The sequence below is a fragment of the Sus scrofa genome, chromosome 10, assembly GCF_000003025.6.
Source record: "Sus scrofa isolate TJ Tabasco breed Duroc chromosome 10, Sscrofa11.1, whole genome shotgun sequence".
NCBI classification, from domain to species: Eukaryota; Metazoa; Chordata; class Mammalia; order Artiodactyla; family Suidae; genus Sus; species Sus scrofa.
The window spans coordinates 44,069,344-44,087,796 of record NC_010452.4 but is presented as its reverse complement, the minus strand read 5'-3'; the positions used below and the strand labels follow the sequence as shown (position 1 = coordinate 44,087,796).

The window sequence follows — 18,453 nt, the reverse complement described above, 5'->3', positions numbered from 1 at the left end:
GGAACCTCCATGTGCCACAGGTGCAGCCCTAAAAAGATAAAAAAAATAAATAAATAAATAACAAAACCTCTATCATGCAGATACTATTATTTTCCCATTTTAAGGATGAATAAACTGAGGCAGTGGGAGATTAAGAATCGTTTCTGGGGTCACAAGGTGAATAAGAAGACCAAAATATGAATCTCAAACCCTTAACCACTAGACCACACTGTCTGGGGCAGAATCAGATGGTGTAGAGCCTTATGGACCATGATAAAGGTTTTAGAATTTATGTATGTATGTATTTTGGCTGTAGGCAGTGGCTTGATAGGGGATCTCCATTCCCAGACCAGGGACTGAAACTGGGCCACAGTGATGACACCACTGAGTCCTAACCATTAGACCACCAGGGAACTCCTGGATTTCATCTAACAGAAAGCCACTGAAGATGAGGATGATGGAAAGCAGGGAGCCAGAGAGGATGAGGGGATTCAGCAAAGAGGCTCTTGAGGCCGTCAAGGCAGCCACTGCAAAATAACATTATTACTCAATTCCCAACAACCAGAGAAGGAATTAAAGACTCAGAAAAAGGATGACAAGTCTTGATTAACAGTCCCCCAAATCAATTTTTCCCTGGGATAAAAATGGTCAAGAGAAAGCGAAATGGTAATGATTTAGACATAATGGTCTGAGAGGAAAAGTATTCTAGAAAAGAAGACAAGTCACAGTCTTGGAGTTCCCTGGTGGCCCAGTGAGTTAAGGACTTGGCATTGTCATTGCTATGGCTCAGGTCACAGCTGTGGCATGGGTTCAATCTCTGGCCACAGGCACAGCCAAAAAAAGTCACAGTCTTATGAAAAATGTTTAAAAATATGACTTTTAGTCACAGTACATTTAGAGAACAAAAAAATTATAAAACATATACCATCTAAAATAAACATTTTAATACTTTAAAATATTTAAAAGACAGATTATAAACATTGTTATGTTGACTCTCTCTACTGACTAAACTCACTGTCCTGTGTCTATACAGCTTCCTTTGCGAAGCATGTCTGAGGCTGGGAAGAAAAGTAACGTAACTGCCAAGTGATAAGTGACGAAACCCAGCACCTACATCCCCGGGTGCTTTTGATGAAGGAATGAGTCAATATTTAGAAGTCCTTTAAAATAGTATCTGACACAGAGAAACAGCCTATGTGTGTTAAACAAATAAAAAGTAGGCAGCGCTAAACAATGTGTTGTTTTAAATAAATTAGGAGAGAATAGCAACTAGAATGCAGTAAATAAACAGGAAGAGTGGTTACAGTTGGTTCAACTTTGGTGATAGTTACATGGCTACCCAGGATCCCACATGCCAGGTGAGGTCAAAAAGTTGGAGATACAGTGTCACACTGCAGAGCCTAATTCTTTTTTTTTTTTTTTTTTATTGTACTGAAGTAGACTTGATTTACAAGGTTTTGACAAAGAGATTCAGTTCTGCATGGACACACCTCCACTCTCTTTCAGATGCTTTTCCCACATAAATGGTGCAGAATATTGGGTAGAGTTCTCTGTCCTCTACAGCAAGTTTCTATTGGCCAGTCATTTCATAGACTACAGTGTGCATATGTCAATCCCACGCCCCCAGTCCATCCCTCACCCCATCTGTCCTCTTTGGTGACAATAAGTTTGTTTTCAGAGTCTGTGGGTCTGTTTGTGTTCTGCAAATAAGTGTATTTGTATCCTTCCTCTAGCGTCCACATAGAAGGCATAATGCTTAGGTTTGCCTGTTCAAGTCACAAAGGAAAATGCGACCCCGTGCTATATCCCCCCCAGGCAGAGACAGCTTGTGCCCTTTGACAAGGGCCTGTTCTGTGAGCTTCTCAATGCTCAGTGACAGTGCTCAGTGATGCCACCTTGGTCTCCGGAAATTGGTCACAGTGAGAGTATCTATGCCAGAAAAAGGGACACGTGCTATAAAAATCAGAGCTTCCCCAACACCACCCCAGGAGAAACAGTTGTTTAAACTTTGGCCAGCACACCCCTCTATGTGCTCAAAACTACAGGCAGGGCTTCATCAAATAATAATAATCCACAACATTAATGAATGCAAGACAAATCTTCCAACCCATCGTCATTTCTTCAAGACCTCATGGGAACACATGCTCAGCTGTGAAAAACTATGACAACTTTCTTTTAAAAAAAGCATTGTGGAGTTCCCGTCATGGTCAGTGGAAATGAATCTGACTAGCATCCATGAGGACAGGGGGTCGATCCCTGGCCTCGCTCAATGGCTTAAGGATCCAGTATTGCCATGAGCTGTGGTATAGGTCGCAGATGTGCCTTGAATCCATGTGGCTGTGATGTAGGCCAGAGGCCTCAGCTCTGATTCGACCCTTAACCTGGGAACCTCCATATGCTGCATATGTGGCCCTAATAAGACAAAATATATAAAAATAAATAAATAAATAAAATTAAAAGGCATCGTGTTGTTATCTGGTAAAAGCAAAAGCCCTCAGCTTCAGATTACTAGGCATTGCCTAAATCTGACAAGAAATAAACATATCAATTCTGAAAGTTAGGCAGTGTGGAATTCTAAGAGAATTCTTTTATCCGAGGACAGAATTCTATTATCCGAGGACATAGCAGGAAGTTATAGTAGTTTTAAAGACTGTCTTTCCCTCTATCACCAATTTACAGACTCATCCGACAGTGGACAAGAATTGCTAAAAACTGACAATATTACCAATTTTAAAATGTTACACTTTTGAAGATGAAGATTTTCTCAGTTTTCTAATCTTTATCCAGATTTTCATTTGAGATATGCTGGTCTTTCTTCCCTTTAAGTTTAGATAAGAGAATGCAATTTCATTTATGATCTATAAACAGAAAAACTATTTTTCTACATTTATATCAATATATCATATATATAATAATAATTATATTAATCAGGCTAACAATTAATGTAATAAGTATATGATATACAATATGCATTAATATACATAATAAGTCATTCTAGATTTTGAAAGTGTTTGAAACCCCTCTACTAGTTAAGTGATTGGACATACATCAGAGCTAGGAACCACAGCATAGACTCAATCTGGGTGACAAAAATGGGACACATGGGAATGAATCTGACTTCTTGCCTTAGGGCAGTTAACTCAGCCTTAATTATAAGTATTTGTTAGTGGTGTTTAGAAACTTACTGTACTGGTCATGAGCCCCTGAGCTCCATGCACAGGGGGCTCTGCCAGTTTTCATCCTCCATTGCAACCCGGCATCTAGCAGAGTGCCTGGTATGGAACAGGCCCTCCAGAAAGATTTGCTGCATAAAAGATGGGAAGAATTCCTATTCTGAAGTCTATAAGCTTAAGGGAGTAATGGGCATTCTGGAGAAAAAAAAATCTGCACTCAGGCAGGTAAGCCAAAGCGTCAAAACCAGGCTGAATAATAACCTCCCTCACCCCATCCGGTCAATCCTCCCCACCAGAGAAGGGACTTGGGAATCCCAGCCAGGGTCTACCACTCAGAGCGCCCTCTGGCCTGAGTCTTAGAGAGAGCCTCTTAAGCAAGACCATGGGAATGATTTGGCTAAGAAGCCCTGGGAGACATGGGGCGCTCCTGGCAGTGCTGCCTGGGGACCTGCAAGGCTCACCATTGGCGGTGGGCCCAGCAGAGCATGCGCGGTGGGTTCACACAGTCCCAGCACTTGGTGAGCATCACTGGAGGTGGTACCCACAGCACCAGCCAGAGGTGGCTGAAGGTATTTCCAAGCCTCTCAGGCCCAAGTCCCCAGTCAGGGGACAAAAGTGCCAAAGCGTGATTCGAAGAAGAAAGAGGTTGTGAGTTCATCAGAATAAGCCTTTAGAACACCCACCTACCAGAAATGGGGGACTTGGTGTCCTAAAATAGCCTGTGAAAACAGTCTGCACAAACTGCCATTCCTCTACTCAGGACCCGGATGTCTGTCTGTCCCCTCAACAGCCTGTGTCACTCTCTCCAAACCTATGCGAGTCCTGTGTCTTTAACTTCTAACTGGGGCAGGCGACTTTTGATGCTGTGATAAAGCAATGCCTGCTGAATGCTTTACTGTTCACTTACTCTTCCCAGCCCCTGAAAATAATTATTTGGAAAATAGCTTGCAATCCTCAAAAATCTCACTGGATATACTAACATTGTTCCTACATTTTCTCCACCCCCCCCACCCCCACCACCAACCAGGAAAAAAAAAAAACAAAAAAACAAAAAAACAATTAAATGCTCGGTCATTAAAATCACCAAAAGCTATCCTAATCAAAGGCAGTCCTAGCTGGCATTCTGACGGCATCTGATGTTGCAAGGACCACTGCCATCTAGTTCCTGGCCAGTCTCACTGGCCTAATCCTGACAGCTGGTGTTTCATTAGAAGGAATAAATCAGACCGTCTACCCTTCTCTCAGCCCCTGTCTGGTAAATGGCTACTTATTTCTTGGGAAGGAGAGGGAAATCCTAGAGCTGACATACTTGCCTGAAACTTCCTTCTAAATAGAAAAGGGGGGGTATAAAAGGAAATGTACCCCCCTCTTGGCATGTCCCGGACAGAGTGTTCCTCAAACATACTCTGTAACCACATTGCAAAACACATTATGGAAACCCAGCTCACACACAGGACTCAGAGTGTATGATAAGCTTTTTCTTAAAAAGAAGCAAAGAGGAACTCAAAATGCCATTCATTTGACTCAGAGAAAAGCAGTTGATCCCTTTATAATTCTTGTACCTCTTGTGACATCTCTTGCGTTCTATTTAGTTACGGAGTCATGAGTTCCGTTTCCAGGAAATCTGGAAAGGAGATTCCTTTAGGAATTTGGGTTTCATCTCTCAGATGTGAACCTGCTCTTTGGCTCAGTTCCTAATACTGCCTGTAATCAGAGGCTCTCGATCAGGGTGGGCATCAGAATTGCTGGGAGAACTTTTTAAAAAGTATCCACGTTAGCCTTCAAAACCTGCATATCCTCGGAACCCGCACTTGCACATGGAGGCATTTCACTTAAGAAATCAGCATCTGTGCTGCCAAAGTCCCTGAGGTACTTGGCCCAAGTCTCTGGGTATCAAAGAAGCCACCCAGAAGGAACTGGACAAGGGTCATGGAGGGCAGATTTATTTGAAAACCATGCGCTGCCAACATCATACCTGGCATCTCTTACTGATGTGACAGTGGAAACCACCTCCTCAACAGAGCCATGCTGTTTTCCACTCAAATAGCCTGTTAATCTCACTTCTAGCAAGTCATGTCTGACTCTGCAGAGAGCCCGAATGTAGCCAGACTATCTTGCCGCCCATGTGTACCACCCCCTCTGACCCCCTCTGTGTGTGTCTGCATGTGCAGCCAGCCCATAATAGTCCCTGTCTTTTGGCAAGCGTGGCTGCCAAGGAGTCTGGGCATGTGCAGATGCTCTGGGTCTTCTGAGGACACTCCCTGTGGTCATCATCCTGATGTCATTTCAGCTGTCATCCAGCAGCAGTTGACTCTCTCTGTCCCCAGCCTCTGCCTGGCTAGTCATCTCACAGAGTAGCTTCTGAGTCCCATACACAGCACAGGGTCCCCATAAACACAGGCCATCTACACATCCACAAACTGTAACCATGGCTCGCCTTCCCTGCCCAACGTGAACACACATCACCTTATTCATTTTAACTACATACTTGTGCTTTTCTCAACCCTTTCCATTTCTGAACAAGTCATAATAGTAGTGTTTATAGTATTTAAAAACTAGGGCGGAGTTCCTGTCGTGGCTCAGTGGTTAATGAATCCGACTAGGAACCATGAGGTTGCAGGTTCGATCCCTGGCCTTGCTCAGTGGGTTAAGGATCCGGCGTTGCATGAGCTGTGGTGTAGGTTGCAGACACGGCTGGGATCCTACATTGCTGTGGCTCTGGCATAGACCGGCGGCTAAAGCTCCTATTCGACCCCTAGCCTGGGAACCTCCATATGCTGTGGGAGTGGCCCAAGAAATGGCAAAAAAAAAAAAAAACAAAAAAAAAAAAACTAGGGAGAAAAATCTAGTTGTCCAACAACAAGGGATTAGTTAATAAGCCATGGTTCATTAATGCAATGGAATATTATTCAACCAATAAAAATGACACCATAGAAGATGCAATAAAAAGAATAATACTTGCCATATGTTAATAATGATACCCAACATACATTAGAAAAAGGAAATTATAAAGTCAGTTTTCTTAACTGAAGAATGTCCATCAACGTTATCAGTTATAAATCTCTAGTGGGTAGGACTATGGTTGATTTCCAGTTTCTTCTGTTTGGCTTATGTCTATTCAATAATCTTTTGAATAATATGTATTATTTTGGAAAAATAGAAAATATGAGAAATAAAAAAGATTCAAAATGAAATGTTAAAAATGTTGTCTGTTTTTTGTATGTGTCAGGCTTCAAACTTGTGTGTCCTGCACTGGGATGGCCCTGCTCTATCTGCAGACTTGAATTCCACTGTATTGGATTACACTGCAGTGCAGTGCTTTGCATTATATCCCAGAAGGGGCAGCAGTCACAAGACCTTGGAGGGGGCACACTTTTTCTCTAGGTGGTGCAGTGTCATGTTTCTTGGGGAACCAATGGCTGCAGATGTTGAGAACTGGCCACTTGAGTTACATCACTATCCTACACGCAAGCACAGCCTACAACTCTGAGGTCCTACGGTGATTTTCAAACATTTAGCAGAAGAACCATTTTTTTTTCTCAAATGAGATCTTACATAAAATACCAGCTCCTGGAGTTCCCGTCATGGCTCAGTGGTTAACGAATCCGACTAGGAACCATAGGTTGCGGGTTTGATCCCTGGCCTTGCTCAGTGGGTTAAGGATCCGGCATTGCTGTGAGCTGTGGTGCAGGTCACAGATGCAGCTCAGATCTGGTGTTGCTGTGGCTCTGGCGTAGGCCGGCAGCTTCAGCTCCGATTTGACCCCTAGCCTGGGAACCTCCATATGCCGAGGGAACGGCCCTAAAAATGGCAAAAAAATAAAATAAAATAAAATAAATACCAACTCCTTGAGCTCCCGATGTGGCTCAGTGATAATGAATCCGACTAGCATCCATGAGGATGTGGGTTCACTCCCTGGCCTTGCTCAGTGGGTTAAGGATCCAGCATTGCCAAAATCTGTCATTACAGGTTGTTGTGGTTGTGGTGTAGCCCAGCAGATGAAGCTCCATTGACCCCTAGCTTGGGAACTTCCACATGCCGCAAGTGTGGCCCTAAAAAGCAAAACAAACAAAAACTCTTATGCAAACAAAAATTGTGTTCCTCTAGTTGAGGTAGAAATCGGGCATCCAGAGATCCCAAATTCAGCCTTCCTTTCCTGCCCTCCTACACCCAAAGTTTTTTCAATAGTTCTTGAAGCAGCTTTGGAGGTTTCCAAATTAATGACTTGAAAAGCAGACAGTAGCTGGTCTCAAGAAGACAATTCCCATTTCAGCAATAGGTGTTTACCCACTCTCAGTGGGAAATCCAATGGAAGTTATTTTTACTTTCCAAACTCACCCATTTACTAGACGTACGCCCGAGTTTCTCAAGACCCAACCATTTATCTCTGGAGAAAACTTTCTTTACATGTCTGCCTAAAAACTCCTACAAATTCCAGGTATCTCCTTTAGTCTTTTCTGAACTCCAACACCTTAGATAAAAATGAAGTTTTGCATCACCTGTGGCCCCATAGTAGTTTAAATACTATACTCTATTGTACCACTTGGTGACATGGTACCTGCGTTGGGCTCATGCTATTCAAATGAGACCTGCAGGCAGGACAGAAAGCTTACTCCTAAACATGGACTCTCTTAGGTGTCTGTTTGCAATCACTGGTTTATACAGGAGTTAAGGAATCTTATGAGGCAGGTAGGAGAATCTAACGATGACCATGATTTGGGGTTCAGGCAACACAGGTAAGGCTAATGTAAGAGAAACTATGACACAAAAAGAGCTACTTCCAAAGAAGACAGAGTCTAGCTCTACCAGAATCAGCCCCAAGATCTGGTGATGGGACAGGCAGCAGTGGTTTCCAGTGGATGGCCTGGCCATTACTTGAAATCATTCAAGCCCAGCCTGGGGATAAAAAACTTGTGTCTCCAAATGAAAATAGTTATTCTGGGAGTTCCTGTCATGGCTAAGTGGAAATGAATCTGACTAGCATCCATGAGGAACGAGTTCAATCCTTGGGCCCCCTCAGTGGGTTAAGGATCCGGCATTGCCATGAGCTGTGACGTAGGTTGGTGGCTACAGCTCCAATTCACCTCCTAGCCTGTGAACCTCCACATGCCATGGGTGCAGCCCTAAAAATAAATAAATAAAAAAAGACTACAGTAAAATTTAGAAAAAGAAAAGCTACACAAAGATTAAACTCTGGTTGCTTAGAATGAAGATGGTCAGGGTAGGGCGAGTGTCCATAAATCCTAGCACTGGAGCTTAGTTTAGTTTCATCCAATATAAGGTGAAAAGTGCTACAAGTTGTTGGCGTGTATCCACTTCAAACTATCTGGATAGAGCGAAGAACAGAATGTACTTCCTCTCCTAACATTTTCTAAAGGCAGCCGAATTATTCTAAACTTTGTCACCCATCCCTATCATAATGCTTTGACTCTGAGCTAGCACAAGCAGTGAAACCATAATTATAGCATACTTGCTTATGTTCAGATTTATGTCTTACAATTTATGTTTATGAATTTATGTATTAATTTATGTTCCTCAGGATAAATGAGAATACCCCACGGGTTCAAAATTCACACAACTGGTTTTATCAGTATGCCTGTTAAAATAGGTATAAGAGGCAATTTAAGTTCAAAGATTGTACAGATTCCTCAGAAAACTAAAAACAGAGCCGCCATATAAACCAGCAATCCTACTTCTGGGCCTCTATCTGAAGAAAACCATAATTTACAAAGATACATGTACCCCCATGTTTATTGCAGCACTATTTATAACAGCCAAGATATGGAAGCAACCTAAATGTCCACTGACAGAGGAGTGGATAAAGACAATAGGGCACATATATACAATGGAATATTATTCATCCATGAAAATGAATGGAATAATGCCTTTTGCAGCCACATGGATGGACCTAGAGATGATCATACTAAGTGAAGTTAGTCCACAGTGAAAGATAAACATCATTTGATACCACTTATATGTGGAATCTAAAAAAAGGAATACAAATGAACTTATTTGCAGAACAGAAACAGACCCACAGACTTTCAAAACAAACTATGGTTACCAAAAGGTGCGGGGGGGGGGAATGTACTGTGGGTTGGGGATCTGCACGTGCACACTGAGGTCTGTGAAATGACTGGCCAAAGGGGACCTGCTGTAGAGCAGGGGACACTACCCAGCATTCTGTGATCATCTATGTGGGAAGGCATCTGAAAGAGAATGGATGTGTGTACATGCAGAACTGAATCATCTTGTTGTATATCAGAAATTATCACAATGCTATAAAACAACTACACTTCAATAAAACTTTAAAAAAATGCAGAGCTGGGAGTTCCCGTCGTGGCTCAGTGGTTAACGAATCCGACTAGGAACCATGAGGTTGCAGGTTCGATCCCTGGCCTTGCTCAGTGGGTTGGGGATCCGGCATTGCCTTGAGCTGGGGTGTAGGTTGCAGACATGGCTCAGACCCTGCGTTGCTGTGGCTCTGGCGTAGGCTGGCGGCTGTGGCTCCGATTGGACCCCTAGCCTGGGAACCCCCATATGCCGCGGGAGTGGCCCAAGAAATAGCAAAAAAAAAAAAAAAAAAAAAAAAAAAATGCAGTGCTCCCGTCATGGCTCAGTGGTTAACGTATCGGACTAGGAACCATGAGGTTGCAGGTTCGATCCCTGGCCTCGCTCAGTGGGTTAAGGATCTGGTGTTGCTGTGAGCTGTGGTGTAGGTTGCAAATGTGGCTCGGATCCTGCATTGATGTGGCTGTGGTGTAGGCTGGTGGCTACAGCTCCGATTAGACCCGTAGCCTGGGAACCTCCATATGCTGTGGGTGTGGTCCTAAAAAGACCAAAAAAAAAAAAAAAAAAAAAGACCTGAAAAATGAAAAGGGAGTTCCCATGTGGCGCAGTGGAAACGAATCCAACTGGGAACCGTGAGGTTGTGGTTCGATCCCTAGCCTGGTTCGGTGGGTTACAGATCTGGTGTTGCCATTAGCTGTGGTGTAGGTTGCAGATGTGGCTCGAATCTGATGTCGCTGTGGCTGTGTTGTAGGCCAGCAGCAGTAGCTCCAACTGGACCCCTAGCCCAGGAACCTCCATGTGCCGCAGGTGTGGCCCCAAAAACAAAAACAAAAAAACCAAAAGAAAAAAACAATGTTTGCACAGAAATTAAAAATACATATAATTAATATTTACAAAGGTATTTTGAATGAATGCTAGTTTTTTACATGGTGATTTTTATCAAATGGTGGACCTATTAAACTAGACATTAACCATCCTAAGTTTGAGTAGAGAAAAGCTCAAAAAGGAAGCTTTTCAGCTAAGAAATAGCAGTTGTACAAAATGTTCTAGAGTCTTCCTAAGAAAGACTTCTCCCTTGGGGTTCTTTTATTTTTGATTCTCTTGTCATCATGACTTCTGAATACAAGGAAAATTCCCCTTTAAAAATCCAACTCATCAGTTAAAATATAAAACACCAATAACTTATTCCCCAAAATAAACACATGTGTTTTTTCTTAAAAAAAAAAAACAAAAAAACCTTTCACTAAAAACTTAGAAAATTCACGTTAACATGGAAAATACAGTCTCGTTAAAAACAGTTCAATTTCAAAATAGGCTTGCGTTGTTATGGAGTCTAGAGAAGTGGTAAAGGGTCTGGTGATTCCCAGATCTCTTAGGTTTAAGGCAAAAACATTTGGGGGTAGACGGCACATACATCTTGGGAGTGTATTTCCTCAATGGATTCACTGGCTGGCATTTTATCCACTGTGTCACCTGTGTTAGGTTAACCCGCATAGTCTATCCTCTTCCACCCAAGGACAAAGTGCAAATATGAAGCTCAGAGTCTCTGATTTCCTCCACTTGAGTTTCGATTTTCAGTTTGAGGAGCAGGAGCGACGGGAGGGGTGTAGCTCACAGTAAATGACTCTCTAGTCATTTTCCTTCCTGGTTGAGGGAGTGCAGTCCCAGGACTCCAAAGCATTCTCTGATGACTCACTCAGTGCATCCCACCCATCCATCAGGAAGTGACTAGACAAAACCTGACCATTTCAAATGCAGTCTTTGCCATACAATTACCATACCCCACATATAGTGTAAATCGAACACGGACACCATCACATGAAATTAAATCAAAGTTGAGGGAATTTATAATGACCCAATAGCATATCCAATTAACAAAATGCCTTTTTTTAAAGGCCAACCCATATTTAGTTTCAAGTGTTGCCTTTGGAGGCATATGGCCTATCTTGGTTTTACCAGTGTGATCTGTATGTTTTTGACCATCTGCAATTAAAAACACATAACTCTCTAGGACATATGTGCAGTAGTCATACTAATTAATCCCTGCATCAAAGGTATCCAGACTAAACTCTCTGCTTATTCATCTAAACTTAAGGTTTAGAGAGTTTCTAAAAATATAAATCTATAATAATTGACTTAGACAATTCTTATAAGAGTAAACATTAAAGATTTAGTATTAAATATTTAGGAACTCTATTCATTTACCAGTACTATCAAAATCAAAAAATAAGAACAATTGTATAGCTATCAAAGTAGGTTTTAAAAATTATATTCAGATATCTTCATATATAATCTTCTATCTGTAATATTAGCTCTTAAAGAATATCATTAAACATGTCAACACCTAACAGAGTGGGAGAAAGGTCAACCATATGTCAAACTTTTAAAGATATTTGTATTTAAAAGAATACTTACTCCTTTGCCTCCCTCTAAGAGGATATATCCTGAGTTTTTCAATAATATCCACGATGATCAAGCTAGTCAGGACCAGAGAGACTGGCAGGTCAGGTAACATATCTGGTAACATGGCGGATCCATTACTATTCTTTTGAACCTGTTTTCAGAAGACCATTTAGAAGCATTACACTTTTGGGGTTTCTTTGTTCAAAATTCTTTGAGGAGTCTGAAAGCAGTGCTAAGTTAATTATCAACACATTTACTAAAAGTCTAGAAGCTTGGTTTTCAGCTTTTTAAGTGTTCAACCTGAAAAAGTTTTGAACCATTTCTAAGAGGGTAAAAAGGATTCATATCAATGGGAGAGCATTCGGTTGAAGATAGAGCTCTGTAAGTGTGTATAAAAATTTAACAGTAGGCTCCCAGAGTGGTAGAATAGGGAATCTCTCTCAATACAGTTGCTAAGCACAGCCTCTGAGAGTCCTAGCTCAAAGAACTAGGGGCACAGATAATTAAAGTGTAGGGTCTTCTAAGGAGAGAGAGCCCAGTAAACCCAACTAGGCTTTGGAGCACCTCCTTCATCTGTTTAAGGTATCAACAACAACAACAACAAAAACCCTATGGCAAACATCATGTTAATGGTGATATGTTAAGAGTTTTCCCTCTGAGATCAAGAATAAGACAAACATTACACCATAACCATCTCTGTTCAACACTGTAAAAGAGTTCCTAGCCAATGCAATAACGCAAGAGAAAGAAATTAATGGTGAAGTACTGGAAAGAGAGACAAAATGTCCTTTTTCATAGACTATATAATTTTTTTTTAATTCCAGCTATTTTGTGGGAAATGTCAAGCTGATGCTAAAATGTATACGGAAATGCAAAGGGCAAGACATTTTAGAAGAAAAAGAAGATAGGAAGCTTTACTCTTCTGGATATAAAGAGCTATTATAAAGTTATAAGAATTAAGATATTATGGTTTGGCACAGGAATAGAAAAGTAGGCAATGGGGCAGAAGAAAATCTTCAGAACAGACCAAGAATAAACATGTGGCAAGGACAGACTTTTTAATAAATGGTACTTTGGCACAGTGGGTTAAGAATCCGACTGCAGGGGGTTCCCATAGTGGCGCAGCAGAAATGAATCTGACCAGGAATCATGAGGTTGTGGGTTCGATCCCTGGCCTTGCTCAGTGGGTTAAGGATCTGGTGTTGCGGTAAGCTGTGATGTAGGTCACAGATGCGGCTTAGATCTGGTGTTTCTGTGGCTCTGGCATAGGCTGGCAGCAACAGCTACAATTAGACCCCTAGCCTGGGAAACTCCATATGCCGGGGTGAGGCCCTCAAAAAGGACAAAAGAAAAAAAAAAAAGAATCCAACTGCAGTGGCTCGGGTCCCAGTGGAGGTGCCAGTTTGATCCCTGGTCAAGTGCAGAGGGTTAAAAGAACTGGCACTGCTGCAGCTAAGGCATAGGTCAAAGCAGTGGCTCAGATTCAATTCCTGGCCTGGGAACTTCTATATGCTGCAGGGTGGCCATGAAAAAAGAAAGGGAGGAAGAAAAGAAAGGAAAGGAAAGGAAAAGAAAAGATGGAAGGAAGAAGGGAGGGAGGAAGGAAGGAAAGAAGGAAGAAAGAGATAAAGAGAAAAAAAGAAAGAAAGGAAGGAAGAAAGAAAGAAAGGGTTTCTAGGAAAAGAAGGGCCGAAATTAAAATTAATAACATTAAAAAAAAAAGAGAGAAAAAAAGCCACCCACAGGAAGTACAAAAGGAAACTTGCCTGATACCAGTGTGACTTCCCATTAATCAGATTATTAGAAAAGAGGAATAAAAGGAGCATAGTTTAAAAAAAAAAATGTTAGTCCATCAGGAGTTCCTGTCGTGGCTCAGTGGTTAACGTATCCGGCTAAGAACCATGAGGTTTCGGGTTCGATCCCTGGCCTCACTCAGTGGGTTAAGGATCCGGCATTTCCGTGAGCTGTGGTGTAGGTTGCAGACGCGGCTCAGATCCCATGTTGCTGTAGCTCTGGCATAGGCAGGTGGCTATAGCTCTCATTCGACCCCTAGCCTGGGAACCTCTATATGCCATGGGAGCGGCCCAAGAAATCAAAAAAAAAAAAAAAACAAAAACAAAAACAAAACCCAGTTCATTAGACAGTATTTGGAGGAAAAAAAAACAAACTTGATTCCCTACAGTACAATATACACAAAAACTAGCTCCAGGTGGATGGTGAATGTAAAAGAGAACGGCAAAACAACATAGCCTCCAAAATACAACATAGGAGAAAATACTCAGGACCTCAATGGTTCAGATTCACAACATGATAAATCTGCTCAAACAAGTTACCAAAAGCACTACTCATAATGTAAAGAAATTGATGCACTGTACTATTTTAAAATTAAGAGCGTCTCTCCATCAAAAGATACCATCAAGACTACAAAGTCACAGGGAGTTCACTGGTGGTCTGGTGGTTAGGACTTGGCACTGTCACCGCTGTGGCCCAGGTTCAGTTCCTGGTCTGGGAACTGAGATCCCACATCAAGCTGCTGAACAATGAGCCCTCCCCCAAAAAAATAGTGAGATAGTGAGATGATATTTGCAATATACATAATCAGCAAAGGGCTTGAAATGTGAATATACAAGGAATTCTTCCAAACTAATTTTTAAAAGATAAAGAAACACATTAGGAAAAAAAGGATGTGTGAGATGAAAAATATGCTTAATCTCACTAATACTGGGGAAATGCAATTGAAAATTACAAGGAAATTCAAGAATATAATCACCAGTGTGGTTAAAATAAAAAGAGTAACAGTGGAAGTGCTGCTGAGGACAGCAGCCTACTCATGCTCTGCTGGCGGAAGTCTGCATTAGCATAACATCTTTGAACAATGGACATTATCGGTTCCGATTGAGCCCTTGAACATCTTGTGACCCATCAATTGCACTCCTGCACATTTAACAACTGAAATGCTTGCACATGCATATCAAGAGACATGTTCAAGGATGTTCACAGCAGTATTATTTGTAACAGCCAGAATTGTAAACTGAAATGGCCATCAAGAGGAGAGCTGATGAGGCGTTCACTGGAGGCTCAGCAGGTTAAGAATCCAGTGTTGTCACTGCAAAGGCTGGGGTCACTGCTGTGGCACAGATTCAATCCCAAGCCTGGGAACTTCCACAAGCTGCAGGCATGGCCAAAAAAAAAAAAAAAAAAGAGTAGTACTTAGGAATACTTAGGAATAAATTATGATCTATTCATAAAATGAAACACTGTACAGGAGTGAAAATAAATGAACCACACTTCTGAATAAAAGAAGCCAAACATAGACAGACGGACAGAGATAGTCTGATTTCCCTTCATAAAACTTTCAAAGACAAGGAGTTCCCTTTGTGGCTCAGTGGGTTACAAACCCGACTAGTATCCATGAGGATTCAGGTTCAATCCCTGGCTTTGCCTAGCCGGTTAAGGATCTGGCATTGCCATGGTGTGGGTGGCAGACTCAGCTTGGATCTGGCATTGCTATGGCTGTGGTGTAGGCAGCTGCAGCTCCGATTTTGACCCCTAAGCCTGGGAACTTCCCTATGCTGCAGGTGCAGCCCTAAAAAGCAAAGCAAAACAAAACAGAACAGAACAAAACAATAACAACAAAAAAAAACTTTCCAAAAAAGATAAACTAACCTGTTAAGGCAGAAGTTACCTTTGGGGTGAAGGGAAAATAATCATTACAAGGAGTATGGCAATAGTTTTTAGGGAGCTGGTAAAGTTTCATTTTTTTTTAAACCTGAGTAGTGCTTCCACAGGGGGTTCCTTCGTGGTATTCCCTTAACATTGTATATTTAGGTCGTGTGAACTTTTCTGTGTGTTACATACACTTCAGTGAAAAATTAAGTATGAAAAAAGGAAAGGAAAATATGCAACCATGGGTGAGACATGAGCAAGAATCCAAGAAAGGGGAATCAAACTACAGAGAGACCACCCTCTCTGAGAATGGTGCTCTTTGAAAGGTTGTGAAATGAATTTCTTTTTTAAAATTTTTTATTTATATTTTTATTTATTCATTGTGTTTGTAGGGCTACACCCACGGCATATGGAGGTTCCCAGGCTAGGGGTCAAATCGGAGCTACAGCTGCTGGCCTGCGCCACAGCCACAGCCACAGCAACGCAAGATCCCAGCCACATCTATGACCTACACCACAGCTGACGGTAATGCTGGACCTTAACCCACTGATGAAGGCCAGGGATTGAACCCACAACCTCATGCTTCCTAGTCGGATTTGGTTCCATTGCGTCATGACAGGAACTCCTGTGAAAGGAATTTCTCAAACTCTTGGGCACTTCTCAAGTGCTTTATAAGGTCTTTGGGGAGGAAGGGGGAGAAAATGATATATCTAGATTAAAATATTCATATGTTGCAGTTTGATGCAAGAGACATCTGCGTGGTCTTCTGAGGTTATTCTACACATTTATATACTGTCCTAATGATGCACCTAGGACATCTCCTAACAGTGGTGTGGTTTCTAGCGAAGTCATACATTACCCCGTACTCACCTCTCCCACAGCACTGAGCAGACCTATCTGAAATGTCTGTTTATTTTTATCTCTACTGACAATCAATTATTCCTGAGAGCTCGAGACTCTGAAATCTTCTGAGTGCCCTATCCTCTACCTAACACAGTGACTGGCGAGTAATACGCACTTAGTGACTCCCTATTCAATGTGTCACTGAAAATCGTATGCACAAACAAATCAATAAAATGAGCTTTCACAGCACCTTGCAAATTAAGAAGATTAGCAAGGCATTCTGCTTAGAACATCTCAGGTAAAACTGTCATTACAGCCTAAAAGTTCTGCCTGCAATATTCCTATCCTGCAGACACTATCCATCAGAGTCCCCCTGAAGCTGCATTTTGTTGAACCATGAACTCAATGAATTTATTTTCAAATAAACATCATGTGCAAATTATTTGTCAATGGATCTATTAGCAAAGGTCTTAGCATGTGAGCGGTCGTTCCCGTGGATGTTGTTTTACTCCATTTAGAGCTGAGGATGCTCATGAAAAACATCAGGTTAGAAGAAACAAATGTGGATCTACTCTCAAATTCCTTGCTTTTTTTTATTATTATTATTATTTTCCAAAGAACATTCCTTTCTCACATAGACAAGAAGCAATTTTTTTTTTTTTTGTCTTTTTGCCTTTTTTAGGGCCGCTCCCATGGCATATGGAGGTTCCCAGGCTAGGGGTCCAATCGGAGCTGTAGCCGCCAGCCTTCACCACAGCCACAGCAATGCAGGATCCGAGCCGCGTCTGCAACCTACACCACAGCTCACGGCAACGCCGGATCCTTAACCCACTGAGCAAGGCAGGGATTGAACCACCATCTCATGGTTCCTAGTCGGATTCATTATCCACTGCACTACAATGGGAACTCCCCAGAAGCAATTTTTTTTTTTTAATTGGCTGCTAGACCTTCCTCCAGAATCACACAGGAAACAGTGATGTTAGTACTTTAAATACATATATTGCAACTTGGTAGCACACTGGAGAAAATCAACTTTAAGAAATGTGTTGGGCACATCACTCTATGAAATTTTAAGAACAGAGGACATTTTAAAAATCTCAAAAGCTTGCAGCAGAAGAAATCAAAATTCCATACCTCGGTCACTGCTATAGAAAAGCTGAAGCTCGGCAGTGTGGTGAGTACTACACACATCATCATAACAGGTCTCCTAGCAAAGGAGAAAAAATAAGCAAAAGCAATAATGCACAAGATCAACAGTTCCTCTTCCGTTTTGCCAGTTGTGCAGTTCCGGTTCCATTCATCTCTAAGTTTTTCTAAGAAGCCACTGCTTCCCTATTTCCAGTTCCTGAATGTTTGAGTATGGCAAAGGGGAACACCACCAAACCCAGAATGCTTTTCTAGAACCAAGGGTGAGAGGTTTCCAAATTATCAGCAAACCACTGATGGCTGAAAGCATCACAGGGCAAAACAAATGACCTTCAGCGTTTTCATAATTCATTTATGGGAATCCTGTCTAAGAGTTCTGGCTCTGCTGACCAATTGAAAAAACGGACAGTGTCACTTTCTCAAGGGGCACTATACCCCATGTTGGAAAACTGATTTTTTTTTTTAAGGGCCGCTCCCACAGCATATGGAGGTTCCCAGGCTAGGGGTCTAATCGGAGCTACAGTTACAGGTCTAATCGGCCTATGCCACAGCCACAGCAACACCAGATCCGAGCCGCGTCTGCGACCTACACCACAGCTCATGGCAATGCCAGATCCTTAACCCACTGAGTGAGGCCAGGGATCAAACCCGCACCCACAAGACTACTAGTCAGGTTCATAACCCACTGAGCTAAAACAGGAACTCCCTGGAAAACTGATTTTTTAAAAAAATCTATTTAGAGACAATATCCCATTAGACAAAGGTGACTTAATGTGAAAACATCTGGATTGATTTTTTTTTTTTTTTACTTGTACCTTCTCCTCCCAAAATCTTAAATACACAAAGGTCACATACTTGAGCCTTGTGTGATCACTCTAATAGTTATTAAAATATAATAGTCTACCTAAGACAAAAAGAATTACAACGGACATTTAACATCACTAACTTACGGAAG

General features: G+C 41.8%; 1 protein-coding gene across 2 annotated transcripts in view; it reads right to left on the bottom strand.

Annotated features, from left to right (window-relative positions):
• TMEM236 (transmembrane protein 236) overlaps positions 1-18,453 on the bottom strand; it is a 42,352-nt gene that overhangs the window by 9,666 nt on the left and 14,233 nt on the right. The window contains exons 2-3 of one of the 2 annotated variants that reach the window (XM_021064814.1): positions 17,487-17,559; positions 11,856-11,994 (exon numbers count right to left, since the gene is read on the bottom strand). In XM_021064814.1, the coding sequence (XP_020920473.1) occupies positions 11,856-11,994; positions 17,487-17,559 (212 nt within the window). Of the gene's footprint in view, positions 1-11,851; positions 11,995-17,486; positions 17,560-18,453 lie in introns of both variants that reach the window. The other variant, XM_003130725.5, reaches the window with a different exon arrangement.